Genomic DNA, 20,329 nt, shown 5'->3' with positions numbered 1-20,329 from the left:
AATTATAAAATTATTTTAAAATACTTACTGAATAGTATCATAAATTACACTAATTTTAATTTTTTTTTATGACAGAAATCACAAATATCGTTAACCGAGTCCAGAGATCATCTAACTCGAGACCATTATGGATGAATCATTAGGGAAAGAAGTTTTTTTTTTTTAGTATTTAACACAATAACACATCAAAGATTCAACAATGTTATTTTTTTAAATTTAAAATCTTATAAAATCATGTTTAATAAAAAATATAATTCATAAATTCATTTTTAATATTTTTTTTTCAAACATTAAATCTAATTTATAAAATCATTTTTACTAAAAAAATCATATAAAATCATTTTACAACATTAAATCTAATTTATATTAAATACGTTTAAAACATTAAATAAGTTTATACTAAGAAATAATTTATATCTAATTAGTTAATATATTTAAAATTATTTTATTATATATATATATATATAAAACTTATATCTAATTAGTTAAACTATTTCTGTAATTATTTCAGACCAGCGCATACCAAAAACTCAATAATATCATAAATAAAAATAGTTTTGATTACGGTAGATATCACAAATATGATTCAATGGAGATAATTTTGCTCAAAACCATTATGGGTGACAATTTTTTTTCCAAATAGTTAACACTACTGTTTACCAAAAAGTGAGCAATATTAATTTTTTCTAAAAATTTCTATAAATCATTTCTACTTAAAAATCATTTAGTTTTTTTTCTTTACTAGAGACCACAAGTATCATTCACAGCACAATTATCTTATTTATCTATGTAGGTGACAAAGCTCTTCTTACTTATATTTAACATAATAGCATATCAAAAATTTAATAATATTTATTTTTACTTAGAAATCTTATATTAAATCATTTTATTAGAAATATTTTGTTGGATCCTATTTAGATTATGTAGCTGAAATTTGTATGCTTAAAATTAATTTAAATCTAATTACTAAATATATTTTCTTATGCTATACATCATATGTATCATTCACAGGAGATAACCTTGTTCCATACTATTATAGATGAATCATTATGGGTGACAAGGTATAACTATGATAAATTATATAAATAATATTTCATTATTTTAGAAATCAAATATTATTAATCTAATTATTGATAGGAGTATTTGGTATAATTTATAATTAATTTTATCTAATATATAAGGAGAAAAAAATACCTATGTTAGATAACTTAATAATTAGTAACTTAATTAGTTCATTTTTTTCTCACGAAACTAAGATAATACTAAACACCTATAATAACATATCACATAAGTGGTAATGAAATATAAATTATTTATTAGAAATTAAAATAATATATTGATTTCAATAGTTTGCATCTAATTTAATTAACTTTTTATTTTTTTAAAAAATATTTTTTATAAATTATAATATTGAAAAATTAATTATTCTGTATTTACAAGAATGGTTTTAAAATATAATTGAATTTTTTTTATCATTTCAATTTCAAAATTATTTAAATTTAATAAAAGCTAAAGTGGGTCATTAATGTATTTATTAGATTTTATTAAAATTTTATTTTTTTAAAAAAAAATCAATGTATTACTTACTTTGATTTTATGCTATTTAATTTGTAGATGTGCGTAATTTAAAACTAATTTAAAAATATTAAGACTAAAAAAATGAGGCATCGAGAAGGAATAAGGATTCTTATTTTGAATAAATAATCAATAACATTTAATTATTTTATCCTTGTGCCGACTTGACTTGACTTGATATAGCTAAAGCTTTTGGTGCAGCTTTGTGGCAATGAAGACAACCTTTGTTGATTGTGCTTCATATACAATGTTATGCACTTTAAGAATCACAGTTTATTGTGTAGTTACTATTTTTCTTGGCAATTGCACGTCGCTAGCTATATTCCTGTTTTTATACACTGGAGTTTTACTTTTCAGGTTTTTTTTTTTATCTTGGTATCTAGCTATATTCATGTTTATCTTCTCTTAAAACATTTGATTACGTCAACGAGTTGGTACCAGCAACACCAAGATGCAACCGCAGATGATAAGGGGTGTGACTATGAAGATGCGCAGTATGTTTGAATAATAGTTGAATTATGTTCTGCTTCTGATTGCTGTGAATGTGATACCGGTGTCAATGTTTTCTTCTTACTGTCTTTCTACATAAATACCCTTTCAGGGGTTTAAATTGTTCTTTGGCTCTTTCATTCCCTCCTTTTGGGTATAGTAGTTTTAAGATTTTATTTCTGAGCATGCTTACTTTGTTGGTGCCCATAAACATTTCAGTCTAGGTGATATTCTTGCAAAGTTGGAATGCCTTTCTTCCTTTTAGTATCATGTATTAAAGAAATGCACGTTGCAATTTGCAAATGAGTCTGTCTGTTGCACTTTGCAACAATAATGTGTTCCGAACCGAACTGATATTATTACCATACCTGTCTAAATCTTAACTTTACTCCATTTTAGTTGTAGGCTTTTACACTGTGACAATAAATTTTCAGTTTCCCACATATCATATGATTCTTGTAGTAAGAAATGCAGACAAAAAAGGATTAAGAAATTATGTATCCATAAAACATTGAAAACATTACATTGTGAACATTTAATAAGAATTTTTTATTTTTTTTTACAAAGGAATTGAACAAGAATCATTGGAAACTAGAATCTCTATTATTGTATCCTGTAGGAAAGATCATTTTTGCCCAGGCATATATGTAAGCATCAAAAGACTGGGGATTTGAGTTGCTCAAATTTGAGAGACAAAGTGTTCTGCCACAAGACGGCGCAAAATCTTGCCTGTGGCAGTTTTGGGTAAAGAATCAGTAATGAAGACCTTTTTTGGTACTTTGAAGGATGCAAGATTGGTCTTGCTAAATCTTAGCACCTCTGCCTCATCAACGTTTGATCCTTCTCTTGGGATGACAGCACAATATATCTATCAAAAGTTAAAAAAGATATGATGAATACAAACTTCAAAGAACTAATAAAAAATGGTCATTTACTCAACTTTTGAGCACTTTTGTGTAAAACCCAAAAATAAATTATACCTCCTCTCCATACTTGGCATCAGGCACTCCAAAAGCAACTGCTTGAGCAATTTCTGGATGTGAAAGAAGAACAGCATCCACTTCTATTGGTGATATCTTTTCACCTAAAAATAAATAAAAACCTTCATCATCAGTTAACATGAATCAGACAATTCTGAAATTAAAAGATAGATGAGTTGGAATCGAAACTGTTCTAATTAAATTCTTTTTCTTTTTGTGATAATGAATGGAAATAAAAGTGAAATTTTTTTATTTCTACTTTTTACCTAATAAACCAAACGCACTAAACCTTGTGTCATGATATAGATGGTTAATACTTAATACTAGCTAATACCATATTTTACATCTACTTCCTTCTTGACATAGCTACTGAATACCTAATTATCACACATTTGACATCTCATAACTTTCTAAATACTACTTGTTGGTAATATAATAATTAATACCGAATAAAAAGCCAACACCAAATTGTGAATATACAATAAGTTAATATAACTTCGGCGTCAGTCACCACTGTTTCAAGCAACTAAGTTGTTGTGATATCCAGCAAATATAATTCTCATGCATAATTTGCACACTAACAAGTTGCGCACGTAACGCGCAAATATTAAGAACCAAGAAGTTTCTTGAGTTTACGCTAGACGACAAATTAGACAGCAACAATGAAACTCACGTCATCAATGACACACGCACGAATAAAATTACAGACGCAAAAAATCAATGGTTTGGTCAACCCAAACTTTTCCTTAACAATAGTCAATGCACCGAATATCATTAAAATAGTCAAATTATATTCGTAATCCTCATTTCCATTCAAAGAAAATAGCAGTGCCTTACTACTACAAAATTTAGATGTAACCATTTTAGGGGATTCTTGGTGATGTTATCTAGTTAGAAAGTTTTATCTAATTAGTAAGTTTTTATTAGGTAAATTAGTGAGATAAAACTTTAATGAATATATATAAATTATAAATTATGCGTTTTTGAATAATGAATATTATATTATAAAGAAATAATATATGTACCTCCTCGGTTGATGAGTTCCTTGATCCGACCCACGAGATGCAAATACCCATTAGAATCAAAGTATCCAATATCACCAGTATGAAACCAATCGAACAGAAACGACGCCGTATTTGCTGCCACGTTATTTTTATATCCTTTCGTAACATTGGGTCCCCGAATGCAAACCTCTCCACTGATACCAGCCTCTTGGACCCGACCCGATTCGTCTAAAATACCCATTTCCTGACCCACGGGTTTCCCAACCGACCCGGACTTGTGGGCCCCATCTTGTGGCAAAGGGTTCGAAGCCATCAAATGCGACGCTTCCGTCATCGCATAGGCCTCTAAAACCGGTGCACCGAAAGCCTCCTCGAGTTTACCGAGTATAACCGGTGCGAGCGAGGCGCTGCAGCTTCGGATGAACCGGAGCCGCGGGTAAACCGGTTCGGGGTTGCTGGAGTGGCGATCCAGTATGATCTGGTGTATGGTGGGAACCGCGGTGTACCATGTGGCGCTGTATTTAATCATGTCCTTCCAAAACGCCGAGGCGGAGAACCTCCCCGCCGCCGGCAGCGCTACCGCAGCTCCGGCGCCGAGGGAGCTCAGCAATCCGGCGATTAACCCATGCACGTGGAAGAGCGGAAGAACAATCACCGTCGAGTCGGACTCAGTGAGTCGGTACACTGAGTCGATGTTCTTCACCGAAGAGAGAAGGTTGTACTGAGTCAGCGGCACTCCCTTGGGACGGCTCGTGGTGCCAGAGGTGTGAAGGAAAAGTGCCACGTCATCAGGGTCGTTAACGAGTGACTCAACTGAGTTAACGGAATTCAACTCGGGGTGGTTTAATAATGAGAGACTCAGCTCCGCTTCTTCGTTCTCGGCTTTGGTAATCGAAGCCGTGGCGTGGGGGATGCTGAGCTTTGAAGCCGCGGCTTGAGCAGGCTTGTTTCCTTCTGGTGATGTTAGGAGGAGCTTGGACTCCGAGTCGGATAAGTAAAACTCGAACTCTTCCGCTGTGTAAGCCGAGTTTAACGGCGCGGCTGTGGCTCGAGCCCGAATGACGGCTAGGAACATGACTACAAACTGAAATCAAACAGAAAATACAAAGTTATAATGTTATAACTTTCCTACGTTGTTTGTCTTTTTTATTATTATTATTGATAAATGTTGGCTTTGTTGGGAGAGTGATCGAACCTCGATGGTGTTGGGGAAGGTGAGGGCGACGACGTCGCCGGGTTTGACGCCGGCGGCGACTAACTGAGCGGCGGCGGATTCGACCAGGCGGTGGAGGCGGGAGTGGGTGAGGTCGAATTTGGCAGCGACGGAGATGGCACGGCGGGAGGGGAATTTGGCGGCGACGTGGCGGAGCAAGGTGGTGAGTGTCGTAGGAGTTTCCATTGTGTCTTTCATTTTGTTTTTCCTTGAAGAATAGTGGCTGAAGCGTGTTGCGTGTGTGTGGTGTTAGATGTTGATGAATTGTGAAGTGAATGAGTTGTGAATTTGTGTTGTGTTAATATATATATATAGGGATAGAGGGAAGGTGGTATCTGGGAATGAAAAAGAAGGCAAAGTTGGGTTCGTGGAATGGAGAAGAGTGGGATGGTTCGTGTACAATGGCATTGGCACACGCCGCGTAGTCAAATCTGTCTGGCCAGCACCCAGCTTCTACTTTAATAGAATTATTTTTATTTATTATAAATTCTTAAATAAAATAAAAACAAGAATTAAATTAATCTACGAAATTATAAATAAAACTAGCGGTTAGTAATTAGTACTAAGTTAATAACTAAATTATTTTTATAATGTAATGGATTAAATTGATTAATATATTTATTAATCAAAGAGGAAATTGACCGTAGATCGATTTGAGTTATTAAAGTAAATTAGTTTTTCAATTTATTCACTAACTATACTTTTTTATTTCTTGATGTGACTATTGGAGACTTTGACGAGAAATTTGGAGTTGGAGAGTCTCGGAGTTTTCCTCTTTTTTTTGCCCTACATGCATTTATTAAATTTTTCCACTAACTCTTTATCTGGGGAAGGTTTGTTTTCGAGAAAGATAATCAGAATCGGGAGGACTAGTAATACAAATTTATATATATATATATATATATATATATATATATATATATATATATATATATATATATATACTTTTTATTAATTAAAACATATTGAAAATAATAAAATCAGAATACAACTAACAAAGATTCACAAAAATATAATGAATTATGTTTTTTAATAAGTGATTTAGAATTTGAATTTTAGTTGATCTTTACTGTTTATAATGTTGATAACTATTGTGTTTAACAAAAAATCTAAGTGGCCAAAGGTTAACAAAAATGATAACTAATTATGTTTTTTAATCAAATAATTTATGCTTTAAATTTTAGTTGATCTTTACTGTTTATGATGTGGATAACTAGTTGTGTCTAACAAAAAAAAATCAAGTGACCAACTCAAGTATATTTTGTAAAAAAAGAAAAAAAAAATAACTCAAGTAACACTGACGGGTGATCACTACTTGTGTTTAACAAAAAGTTAATTGAAAAACCCTAGTTATCCATTGTGACTATTATTGTTTCATGTTTTTCAACAATAGAAATTACGAGGAAGTCTTGTATATACACACGCAACACGTCATTTTTGTACACAACCACTTAAAAAGTGACGACTCATAAAATCTAAAAATAAAAAACAAATATATGAACAAAATTAAAAGGATCCACTTGAATGTAAACTCATCTTCTCTCTCAACCCAACCCTCCTTTCTTCAAATAGCCTACACCTCCCCAAGCCGCCACGGTCACCTCCTTCAAGATCACCATCAACACCTCTTCCCAAAGCATGCATCACCTCTCCTTAGAGATCGTCGTCGACAAATGGGACTTCTAAAAGGAGGGTCTTTGGTGAAGCTGCTTATTGAGTAGGGTGTTCCCTTATTATGAGTTTACATGTTGAGGTACCATGCCAAACAGATTGCAAGGGGATTTTTCTTTAATTAAAATAATTGCGGCAAAAAAAAGTGTTTTATATGGATGCGTGTTTGTCTTCTAATTATTCCTTTATTCAACAAATTTCATCTTTAATAGTTTGTGAACAGACCTAATTAAATAATTGTTTTAAAGCATAACATTGATTATTTTTTTACTTGTGTCAAAATCGTAGCATTGATTCCACTTTAGAAACTGAGATTGATGGTTATGGTGGGGCTCTGGAGATTGGAGGTGTGGGCCACGACATTTGAGGAGGATTGGTAAAGGTTATGGCTTGCAAGGGGGAAAGAATTAACAGTAACATGACTTTAATTTAATATTTTATATGTTATTTTAAAATTTTAAAGACTTGTCATAATGTGAGTGATTGTATGCAAGACTTTCTCTGGACATTACATCAACATAGCCTAATGGAGTGCGACCAGGGTCTAGGTTTCTTTGTAGGTTCTAGGGGGTGACACGAGTTCAAGAAAGCAGGCACCGAGCGGCGGTGGCGGCAACAAAGGAGTCAATGGCAGTGGCGTAGGAAATGTTTTTAAATTTTTTTATTCTAATAATTATAAAATAATTATATTAATTATTTATTATTAGTAAATTTTATTTTATGTGATCGAATTAAGTATAACTAAATGAAATGATATGGACTTAAATAAGCAGGAGTGTCCAAAGACAATTCTTGTTTGATAGGACTTATCACCAATGTTTGATCAATGTGTTGAAAGTACTACTAGTAGTTAATTTTTCTTAATTCAAAGATTGAAGATTAGTGGTATGCTAAGTATCTTGTTTGGGTCTTACAATTTACCATAAAGATTATTTTTGCATTGTATGTTTATTTTCTCTTTTTAATTGTTGTTGTTAGTACTATTATGGTTTAAATTACTCATATTATTTAAATCCCAAATGTGCATGTATGAAATAATGTTTTATGGGACTCTTAAAGTGATATATGAGTAATCTTGGTATGTAACACTAGAAAGTAGTAGTAAAACGCATTATGAGTTAATTGAAGAGAATAAGAAACTGTATGTTTTTATATCGAAAGTCTAAAAGTTTAGAGATCATTAGATATTCTCACTTTGATTTTTTGAGAATGTTTTAATAATAATCACTCCACATAAGGATTCACATTTAACCGTGTTGGTGGAGTTAATATTTTGCTATGAGACATCATATTAGAATTTATGATTGCTAAATTATTGTAATTGACTTGCCTATTGTCGCCAACATTAAGTAGCCATCGGGTGTTTATTGGAACAATATCTTAGCAGTCTTATTAAGGATTCAACCAAGTAAAAGTTTGTCGACATAAAATATTTGGTTGTTAAATAAAAAATTTAGAAAATACAGATTTGTATAAAACATATAGGGACTCATTCCATGCTAGCTGATCCACTTACTAAATGTATGACACTTAAAGTTTTTCATGAGCACACTGCTCACATGAGTGTAATTCCTAATAATACCTTAGCTTAGTGAGTCTTACTTATGTTTTATATCTTATAGTTTACAAACATTTTTTTGTTTGAATTTTCTGCAGAAATAAAGTTAAAGTTTATCATTTCATTATTACCTTGTTTTGTTTGCAATATTTATGTTGTGTTTGGATAGATTTCTATAAAAAGTAAAGTTTGGACCGATTGGAAATAGGTATGACTAAGATCTCAATGCATGTAATTTCCATGTTGTTTATCCATATTGACCTATGTCATTGAGTGTACTGATGTGGTGGTCATTAGGGTCTAGTTACATTTGTTATAATGACGAAAGCCACAATAATTCCATTATTGATAAGGTGAAAGTCTAAAGGTAAATAACGTACGAATGCACACTTAAGAATTTTTTATATAATTGTTATAATATGTAACTCAAGTGGGAGATTGTTGGAATTTTCTATTCCAATAATTAATGTGAGCTAATATTATAAGATAATTATATTAGCTATTTATCATCAATGAGTTTTATTTTATGTGATCAAATTAAGTGAACTCGTTAGATAACTAAATCAGTCTCCAATATATTGAACCGTCACATATAGTTTCTCTTCTCCTCATCTCAAGAGTTACTAAGGTCCTACCAAGGAATAAAGAGATTCCGGTTGAGGAAGAATCATGAAGCCACCGGTTACCTATGGATTCAGATTCCGCTATATTTGTTTGATCAATCATTATGGATCCAAGTATTCCTAAAACTCTTTCTGATAATCTAATGTAATGTGTTCGTGGTGGTTATTGGTATTTTATAAAAATCCCCTAAAATTCCAACAGTTCAACAAAAGACTTCCTTTAGAGATAAGGTACTCAAGAACAAAATAATTTGGATAGCTCACCCACCAGTAGATCTTTTGAAGGAGAAATTAGCAACGATTACGTACCAAGATGGAAATCCATTGAAACCAATTTGTGCACATTGCAGAATCAATAATAGAAGGACTTTGTGCTCCTTGGCAGGATGCCTTTGTGGTAAAATTATTGGGAGAGTCTATAGGAGATAATATTTTGAAGGTCTGCTTAACCAGGTTGTGGAGGCTAGCGACATGGTTTGATTTGATGGATATTGGGAATTGTTTTTTCATGATCAAATTTGATACAAAGGAGGATAGATTGAAGGTGATTCAAGAAGGGCCTTGCATGATGTTTGATCACTATCTCACTATTCAACTATGGTTGCCAAACTCCACCTCTTTGTTGGCGAAGATTGATCGGACAATGGCGTGGATTAGGTTCCCAGGGCTTAATCTATTATTTTATGATGAAAGCATTCTCCTAGCATTAGTAGTGACAGTTCAAGTGGATCAAACACACTGGATATTAGGAGAGGGAGGTTTGCTAGGGTGTGTGTAGAGGTGGACTTAAACAAACTAGTTGTCGGAAGGGTTTGTTTACAGGAACATTGGTATAAAATGGAGTATGAAGGGCTTCATTGTATATATTTTGCGTGTGGCTGCTATGGGCACTTATCAAGGGAGTGTAAGACGCATCCTCCAATGGCAGCGGAAGAGAAATCCAAACTCCACCAATAAAGGCAGTGAAAGTAGGTGGCGTAACAATGACACAATAGAATTAAATGCTAATAAGTCTGCCAATAATATGCCATCAAATGACATTAATTCTAAGAGTCCAATTGACAATCAATTCATGCATAAGGGAGTAAAAGTAACTGATTTTATTGGTTGGTGGTAAGGAGGAGGAATAATAGTAATAATGGAAAGAAAAAATAGAAAGAAAAGATGCAATTTCATCTACTAAAGGTGATGCTAAATCAGGAAAGGGGGATAATAAAGATATACGAGGAAAATATTCACAGTAAAAGGGAAACTAGGAAAGGGAGACAAGTAGGCCCTAATTATCAAATACTTTTGTCACAAAACAAAAGAATGATGAACGATAAAGCTTCATTCACGTGACAAGAATATGTGAAGGCCAAATTTATTGCTCCAATACTAGTAGAAATAACAAATATTGTGGGTAACCAAGGACCCATTATGGATACAAATAGTTATGACTTGGGTAATGGTGCTAAGTCAATTGTAAATATGAAGCAAGTGACGAGCAACAGGTTTGAGATATTCATAGATGAAGATGATGTCTCCACCACTAAGGTTGATATGGAGGTGGTCCCTAATACTCCAATGGATATCCAGGTTAATGGTGAGAATGATGTGCATATGAATGGCCAATAGGCGAGGGGGGTCCTAAACATCTTTGTTCTTGCCATGAATTGTTACAAAGATGTGTCCTTGGTGTTTTGGAATATTAGAGGTGCATCTAATAAGTGCACATGGAGACATATTGATTAGGGTTCCTAATCCTTCAATTTGTTGTATATATGAGATGCATGTTCCCTTTATTCAAACAAAGAAGCTTTAGGAGGATGTGGGGTTCAAACCTATTTTTATGCAAGAAGTAAATGGGTCCTCAAGAGGAATATGGATTATTTTGCATAGAGATCATATCAAGTATAATCTTATTGATAATAATGACCAGGTAATCACTTTCTCAATTTTGAAAAACAACATCACCTAGACATGTTCTACGATTTATGCTTCTCCCAATCCAAGGATGTGTCTATAGTTGTAGGATTATTTGATGAGGGTTAAGAATCTAGTGAAGGGACCTTGGTTGTTAATTGGTGATATGAATGAGATCTTAAGTGCTTCAAAAGTCATGGGTGGAAACTTTTCAACTACTCGAGCCTTGCTTTTTATTAATACCCTTGATCATTTAACATGATTGACATATAGACTGTTGGAGGTTTCTTTACTTGGCGCAGAACCTAGGGGAGTAATTATATTCATAAACGCTTGGATAGATGTGGGTCAAATGTTGATTGGATACATCTTTTACCCCGTTTTTTGGTAGAGGTCCTTTCCCCACACAATTCTTATCATAATCTATTGTTGATTAGTTGTTATCCCACAAAGGCTTTCCACTTCCAAACGGCATGGACTTCCCACCCCTTCAACAAAGACCTTGTTGGTAATACATGGTTAAATTGTCCAAGTTCTATCTTTCATAATCTGGGAGCAGTGAAAAATGAATCCATTAAATTTAATAAGGACGTTTTTGGGAATAAATTCAGGCGCAAGAGGAAACTAGAAATGTGTATCAAAGGGGTTCACTAGCAGCTTGACCACTTGTATTCGTCTGGCATGGTCTAGCTAGAGAAGAGGCTTCAAGAGCAATATGATACAATGTTGGCTCAGGAGGAAATGATGTGGTTCCAACAGTTAAGAGAACAATGGGTAAATTTTGGTAAAAAAAATACCAAATTTTTCCACTCAGACTATTATTCACCGATGGAGGAACAAAGTGACTTCTCTTATGATTGATGGCATATGGTGTTCTGATGAGGAGACTTTGAAAATGGAGGCCCATACTTGTTTTAAAAACCTCTTCCAAAATAGAAGCCCTTGTGATCCATGCAATTTAATTCTTCAAAATATCCCCAACATTGGACAAAATTTATTTGAATCTCTCGTTCAACCAATATCAATTATTGAGGTGAATAATGCTATATTTTCCATGTGAGTTTATAAAGCACTAGGCCTAGATGGGTTTCGGCCTATCTTTTATCAAACTTATTGGGATACGGCGGGGAATGAAGTTTGGGATTTGGTGGCTCAAGCATTTGCTACTAGGGAGATCAATCCAGGTCTTGAGGAGACCCAAGTTATTCCTATCCCTAAAGTGAACAATCCTACTACTCTGAAGGATTTTCACCCTATTAGCTTGTGCAATGGTCTGCTAAAGACATATCCAAGGTTTTGGTCTAGAGAATTAGACCTTACATGGATGAGTTGATAGGGCCTTGTCAAAGTAGGTTTATACTAGGAAGGGGAACACGTGATAATACTATTATTGCTCATTACATGCATAAAAAGAGAGGTAATTTGGACTCCTTCTTTTCAAGATTGACTTGGAAAAAACTTATGATATGGTTGATTGGAATTTTATTTAGCTCAACTTATCTGAGTTTGGTTTCCCTACCCTTATTATTAAGCTGATCATGAATTGTAGTACTTCTACTTCTCTGTCTGTCAAGTGGAACAATGAAATGCTAGAAAGTTTCTCTCCTAAAAGAGGTATGAGGCAAGGTGATCCCCTCTATTGCCCTATTTATTTGTTTTTTGTATGGAAAAGCTAGCTATTCACATATAGGAAAAAGTTTAGCAACAAATTTGGGCACCAATTCAAGTCTTTCACAATGGCCCTTCAGTTTCTCATTTGTTTTTTGTGGATGATTGTTTTCTTTTTACTAGTGCAAAAACATCACAAGATCTTCTGGTTTCCCAGGTTCTTGATTCCTTTTGTAAAGCATCAGGCTTGAAAATTAATCTCCACAAGTCTAGATTCATAGTCTTTAGCAATGTTCCAAGGAGGAAAATCTCAAAGTACACTTCTATTTTGGGTTTTCAGTATATGAATAAAATTGACAAATACTTGGGCTTTCCTATACTCACTAGGAGGGCGAAAATTTATGATTTTTGCTTTGTTGTGGACCGCATTAATAGCAAGCTAGTAGGTTGGAAAGCTAAATTGTTGAATAGGCCAATGAGGGTCACTTTGGCTAAAGCTGTGTTGGATACTATCCCTATCTACACAATGCAAAATGTGTGGATCCTAGAGGGAGTTTGCAATAATATTGATAACATAGTTAGGAGATTTATGTGGGGTAAATCAACCTCCAACTGGTGAATTGGGAAACCATTACCCAACCAAGATCAAGAGGGGGTTTAGGCATTTGTAAAGCCAGGGAGTCAAATGTTACCTTACTTGGGAAACACATTTGGTCTCTTTTGCAAGACTCAAACAAGTTATGGGTATGTTTATTATCAAAGAAGTACTTGAAATGGAGTTCCATTTTGCGTTTGAGAGAGTATAATAGAGCTTCCTATTCATGGGCTTCCATTATCAAAGCTAAAAAAGCCTTGTAAGATGGATTCATTTTTCGGGTTGGGAGAGGTGACTTGTCCATATGGTATGACAAATGGGATCAAGATGGGTGTGTGGTTGGGTCCGTGAATCATGTTAATATTCAAGATGTTAATCTAACTTTGAGGGACATCTTTTGGAATGGGATTTGGCATTGGAATGAGGTTGCTACAATAATTCCACTAGGCATGCGACAAAAATTCAACAATATCTTTCTCAATGAGAATACTTCTAATGTTATCATTTGAAAGGCTACTCAAGATGAGTATTTTCCCACCAAAACAACTTATGGCTGGCTCACAAGAACTTTGGTTACCCCTGGATCTTCTGCAAGTTACGACTCTTGGATCTAGAAACTCCATTTACCAAAAAACATAAAAATTTTCTTGTGGCTCACTGGCCACAAAAGTCTTCCCACTAACCTTTTCGTGCTTTATCGTCATTTGGCTTTAGATTCTTTGTGTAATCGGTGTGGTGATCCACAGGAAACAATTCTCCATTACTTCATGACTTCAACAAATCTTGTTGCATATAGGATCTTCTTCAGCTAGATGTTTCTTAAATTAATACTGATGAAGATAGTGCATATTGGTTGTGTCATTATGCAAGAAGAAACAAGGGTACCTTATTTCTGGTGACTTGCTAGATTCTTTAGAAGGTGTGCAATGCTCGAGTCTTTAACAATGAAGAGTGGGAGGATTGGTTCATCTTGAGTCAAATCTGGAATGTTCACTCAACCATTAACAAGGTATTTCCACCCAAGAACAGAAATACTACTGAGATTATTGTATGATGGACTACCCAGCTCCAAATTCTTTCAAACTGAACACTGATGGAAGTTTTCTTGGTAATCCTGGTAATGCTGGATATGGTGGTTTAATTCGAGACTCGTTGGGACAATGAATAATGGGTTACTCAGGCAGCTGTGGAATTGCAACATGTCTTCTAGTGGAATTAATGGCAATTTATTGTGGACTCAAGTTTGCTTGGAATAAAGGTTTCCGAGTTCTGACTTGTGAATCCGACTCATAGGTGGCTCTTGGTTTGTTGCCCAATGTTAACACTGATACACACCTTGATGTTGTTATTGTTTAGGCTATAAGGGAGATCACTGCACTTGACTAGAATCTTACATTCTCTCACACACTTCAGGAAGGAAACAGTTGTACCTTTGTGTTTTCTCTTATTTTTCCACTTATAAAAAAGAAATTACATCACATCAGTGACATGATAACGTAAACACTAGTAAGGAAGTATCTCTTTAGAAATACATTGGTATGATGATATCATTTGATCTTTCACTTTTATATGTTTTTTTAAGTATTTGTACACATGTATATTAACATTTATTTATATAAAATAAAAAGTTTATTAAAAATTATAATCATATAAAAAGTCTGAATTCTAATCTTACCACTTGTGCAAAAACAACCAGTGTAACAATTACTTATTACAAAGGTTTACACAAAAATACATTTTATTATACGTGATGCTATAAAAAAGGAGAAATTTTAAGTAGAATACATAATTTTAAAAATTAATATTTATTCACAAAACATATGAAATATGTAAATTTGTACCTCCTTGGTCCATTTCGGTCAGCCCGTGAACATTGCCCTCACCTTGAGTCTTTTCATGCTCACGCACTCAAGACTGGGGGTTGTGTACCCCCTCGACCCACTTCGGTTGGCCTAAGCAATTCATGGATAATCGGGTCCCGACCGACTCACTAGGGTTACTAGGTGTCAGCAGCTGTCACAAGTGGCTGTTACATGATTGACCCTTACGTTACGTAAGACATCCTTAGGAAACTCGGGGCACTAGTTACACCATGATAACATAGATCCTTTTGAAAGTATTAGATCAATCAGTTATAATTCAATCCTATATATGCCTCTCCAATCAAACCTAGAAGAGAAATCACACTTAACACTCAAATGCTCTTAGGTCAAGTCTCCCTCACTAAGGTATGAACTAGTTACAAGCACAAAATTGATTTTTTTTTGCGTAGCATATAATTTTTTAAATATTTAAAGTTTAACCTCGGTAAAAAAATTTCTTTATATATAGTTTGATGTTTAGTTTCTTCCCGCAAGGCCATTCTAGTTGAAATTTTTGGTTTTCGTAGAAACACTGAAAGTGAAACAGGGGTTTTTTTCAGCTCCACCTTTCAACGTTCACTATGCTCTGATATATAGATTCAGATCTTGATTCGCCATTGTAGGTCTTCTTCTCTGTAATTGCAAAATCTCTCTAGCATCGCGTTTGTGTTTTCTGTTTCTCTTAATATAATAGTATTAGTTGTTTTTAAAATGGTACTTTTTTTCAATTGAAATTCCGAATGTGATCGTTTGAACGTTATGATTCTACTTTGTTTTGTGTTAGGTATAGATCACGTCATGCACGATGTTGCAATGGATGGGAGTATCTAGGCGGAAAGTCGCTACTGTGAGTTGAATTTTCTGTTGAAATTTGAACGACCTTTGACGCATACTACAATGTACGTTTAATCAAATTATGACATTCTGTATGATTAAGAACAAACAAAACCTGTGTATTATTTGAAGGATTAACAATATCTTGTATGATAACGTAAATTTTTGCATTGAAAAATTGAAATGATGACTTGCACTGATTCAGAAGATGGTATACTCTGGGAAATTGATTACATGTAAATGTTCATGGAAATCATGAGGTTTTCTGAGTAAGAAAAAAAGAAAGTAGAAAATACTAGTCATTGTCTTTGCAGCAAATTCAAAACATGATTTTCATGTTTTGCAACATAGTTAGCTTAGCGTGCCATTTCAAATTGCAATTTGTTTGAACAAATAAATTGAATGATGTTTGTTTTTCTTCTGATGTCCAAACATTGTATCTATTTGATGCATGATAATCGCTGCGCTAGGATGGGAATTTTTCAGTCAAGAAAGTCTATGCAGAAGAGGTAAATCTTTGATGTTAGTTATACTTAAATGGAGTTTGGTTGGATGAGTTTGGGAAGAGTGATTCTGCAGAAATTTGGTGGTTACATGGTGGAATGAATTGTAATGAACTCCTTATTTCTACCAAGTAGAAGCAATACTTTGAACTAAGGAAGCGGGAACAACAAAATCTACACATGATGGGTTTAGATAACTGTTTTAATGGTCTAGGAATAAGTGGACACAACCTCAAGGAACATCGGTCTTTGAACATTCCTAATTTGCTAAACTTGTCAACAAATGCTTAATAATGTAATTTGTTATACCCGAATGGTAAGCATCACTCTATATTTCATTAGTTCATGAAGTACATTGGAATTTGGGTGATCTAGACGCTTATGCCATAATTGGAAATTAACAGTTGCAAAATTACAAGAAATAAAAGGCAGAAAAAACATGGTGACAACAATGAATAAAGAGGATAAAGACGTCCAACTTTAGGCCTCTTCGCGATCATCTTCCCTGAGTGTTGATCCTACACAAGACAACCAAATTTTGAGAATTCAACTCTACAATCATTATCATCTAATTGACCAACTGAAATAAGGTTACTAATGAGATCAGGGGAAACATAAACATTGGTAAGAGATGATAAAATATCACCAATTGTTGTTATAGGTAAATTGTTTCCATATGTAGTGTGTATTTTCAAACTACCAAAGTAATTTGGGACATTGGTAAGTGCAACAACATTGTTGGTCATATGATTAGATGCACTAGAGTCAAAATACCAAGGAGAGTTGGGTAAATAAGCTTTACCTAAAAGACACAATGTAGAAAATGCTGAAATGATCATTTTTTGAACCATTTTAGGGGTTAAAGTTGGCACAAAAGTAGGTGGATTCTGATCCCCATAAACATGAGCAGTAGAAGAGCCATTAGTTGCAGTGAAGGATGTTGCATTTCTCCGTGGTGGTGTGGTTTGACATTCTTTTATGATATGACCTTCTTTTTTATAGTAATTGTAGAACTTTTTAGGACAATAGGAAGCAAAATGTCCATGGCCTTTGCAGCAGAAACATTGGATAGTACTCATGTCTCGTCCTCAAGGTTTGCCTTGTACTGCATATGCTATAGGAAGGAATGCAAATTTATGTTGTTCCATGTTTGTTTGAGTGAGGAGACGTGGTTCTTCACGAAGTAGTTCATTTAGGAATTCATCCAAGGAGGGGACAATAGCTCTATTCATTAGGTTGGTTCGAATGCCCTCAAAATCAAATCTCAATTTCATAAGAAATTGATCCTGTTTTGTGGTGTCATAAACGTTTTGAACTGCAATTTGTCCTTCAGTTGACAAATCTTTATAGAAAATGTCAGTATATTCAGCCCAAAGATTCATGAAATGAGAATAAAAATCAGAAGTTGAGAGACTATCTTGTTGAAAAAAGGCAATTTCATGTTCAAGCTAGAACCTGCGAGTAGTGTTGTTTTGGTTATAGGTTTTCTTTAGCTAGTCCCACATCTTTCTTGCAGTGGTGAAGGGTCTGATATCAAGGACAATATTAGGCTCAACAAAGCCTATGATCCAAGTCATGACCTGTGCATCTTTGATCTCCCATTTGGCACGTGCCTCCTTATGCGTAGTTTTGTCAGGAGCAAAATCAATTCCGTCAAAATGATCCCAAAGCTCCTTGCCTTTGACAAAGATTCGGAACTGAAATGTCCAGGTGAAGTAGTTCTTTCCATTAAGACGAACAAAGAGGGCATCATATTTTTTAGTAGACATGATGCTAAGAAAAAAAATCACAGGAGGAGAAAAAGTAAGAAACTTGAGAAATTAAGAACAATACCGCATGAACAGTACTACGACATGAACAGTATTGTGTGTGAATAGTAGAACTGGGAACTTGAAGATTGGGAGTGCAGAGAAGAAAAAAAAAACTAGCTTGGGATCAAAACCTAGACTGATAACATGTTAAACTCAAAGAAATTAGGATGAAAATTGTGTACTCTCCTCTGAAGAATTCTGATTTAAATAATATGATACAATCTGATTTCTAGCCTTAAAGTTTGCTAAAAAAAACTATATATGGTAACCTACAACTGGGCTAAGTAATTAAGGATATAATTACACAATTACAGCTATACAATCATACAAGATATGCAGGTTCAAAAGGCCAACAAATCTACACAAATAATGGCAAATAATCTACCTATCAATCTTATTGACATGTTAAACTTAGAGAAATTAGGATGAAAACTGTGGACTCTTCTCTGGAGAATTTTCATTTAAATAATATGGTACAATTTGATTTCTAACCTTGAATAAGCAGGTTTAAAAGGCCAACAAATCTACACAAATAATGGCAAATAATCTACCTATCAATCTTATTGACATGTTAAACATAGAGAAATTAGGATGAAAACTGTGGACTCTCCTCTGGAGAATTCTCATTTAAATAATATGATACAATTTGATTTCTAACCTTGAAGTTTGCTTAAAAAAAAGCTATATATGGTAACCTACAGCTGGACTAAGTAATTAAGGATATAATTACACAATTACAGATATACAATCATATAAGATACGCTGGTTCAAAGGGCCAACAAGTCTATACAAATAATGGCAAATAATCTGCCTATCAATCTTATTGACATCCCCCCTCAAATTGATGTTGCTGAATCTACAAGCATCAATTTGCTGACTAGGAAATTATGTGGTTGACATGTCAAAGATTTGGTGAGGACATCGGCTAGTTGAACAAATGTTGAGACATGAGGTAGAGTGATAATTCTACGGTCATAGGCTTCCCTAACTGAATGGCAATCGACCTCTATGTGCTTTGTTCTTTCATGGTATACAAGATTTGTTGCAATCTGTATGACACTTGTATTATCAGCATACAATGGAGTTGGTTTTGCTTATGAATAACCAAGTTCTGAAAGAAGGTTCCATCAATAAGATTGATAGACAGATTATTTGTCATTATTTGTGCAGATTTGTTGGCCCTTTAAACCAGCATATCTTGTATGATTGTATAGTTGTAATTGTGTAATTATATCCTTGATTACTTAGCCCAGTTGTAGGTTAGCATATATAATTTTTTTAGCAAACTTTAAAGCTAGAAATCAGATTGTATCATATTATTTAAATGAGAATTCTCCAAAGGAGAGTACACATTTTTCATCCTAATTTATCTGAGTTTAACACATCTAATGTTCTTTCTATGTAGCAGTTTTATTGTTGTGTTCTTTAACAGGCTTGAAAAGCGAGATTAGTAAAACACTAGACTATTGATCAGTTAAGTAGCTTCCCAATCTTGTCATGTTTGAATCATACATGAATCATGAGCCCGGACTATTACTAGCTAATGGAGGGTTATTTATTGCTTATTGTAGAAATTAAATGTTTTTAAACCTATCCAGGATCTTCTCCTTTTATTTGAAAAAGTGAGAAAAGGTTTCTTCATGAGATTTAGATCAAATAGCATAAGGATGCTTAGCATTATCCACCCATTTTCTTTTGTTTCCCATTTTTGATGTTTCACTAATCAGCTAAAAGCCTAAAATGAAAATTGTTCCTCTGTGCTAAAACCTGATTTCTAATTCGGGACTTTTGGTAAAGTAGTCATTACTCATTAGGCTAAAAAATTTCATGATCTGATAGACTTCCCAAAGGACAACCATGTAGCTAATACTGCTTCTTTTTGGTTCCTTTGTCCTAATGGCTTCTCTATTTCTTTTCTTGCTTATGTCCTGTTTACTAAAATTATCAATTTCCCCCCATATTGCCTGTACAACAATGGAGGGATGATGGAGAAATCACTATTTCTACAATGCCAGGCAGTATCTCAAAAACTCAGCCAACAATTTTTACCAATGTGGATGCTACAGCAAATTCTTGCAGATTTGAAGAGGCAAGTACG

At 34.0% G+C, this 20,329-nt stretch overlaps 1 protein-coding gene across 1 annotated transcript; it reads right to left on the bottom strand.

Annotated features, from left to right (window-relative positions):
- Positions 1–2,546: 2,546 nt before the first annotated feature.
- On the bottom strand, positions 2,547–5,568 carry LOC114376771 (oxalate--CoA ligase-like). The gene is made up of 4 exons (XM_028335038.1): positions 5,244–5,568; positions 4,070–5,132; positions 3,045–3,148; positions 2,547–2,932 (listed from the first exon to the last, which is right to left on the bottom strand). The coding sequence occupies exons 1-4, from the start codon at positions 5,457–5,459 to the stop codon at positions 2,744–2,746; spliced, it is 1,572 nt and encodes a 523-aa protein (XP_028190839.1). The 5' UTR covers positions 5,460–5,568; the 3' UTR covers positions 2,547–2,743.
- Between the last annotated feature and the right edge of the window lie 14,761 nt (positions 5,569–20,329).

Source organism: Glycine soja, chromosome 11 (assembly GCF_004193775.1).
Source record: "Glycine soja cultivar W05 chromosome 11, ASM419377v2, whole genome shotgun sequence".
In the NCBI taxonomy this organism is placed as follows: Eukaryota; Viridiplantae; Streptophyta; class Magnoliopsida; order Fabales; family Fabaceae; genus Glycine; species Glycine soja.
This window is presented reverse-complemented; position numbering and strand designations above follow the sequence as displayed.

Excerpts from the sequence above, each read along its gene's own strand:
- LOC114376771 (XM_028335038.1), bottom strand. The coding sequence starts at position 5,459 with ATGAAAGACACAATGGAAACTCCTACGACACTCACCACCTTGCTCCGC. Across the intron at positions 3,149-4,069 it reads GGAACTCATCAACCGAGGAG|GTGAAAAGATATCACCAATA; the intron begins GTACATATATTA and ends ATTTATTTTTAG. Across the intron at positions 2,933-3,044 it reads ATGCCAAGTATGGAGAGGAG|ATATATTGTGCTGTCATCCC; the intron begins GTATAATTTATT and ends AACTTTTGATAG.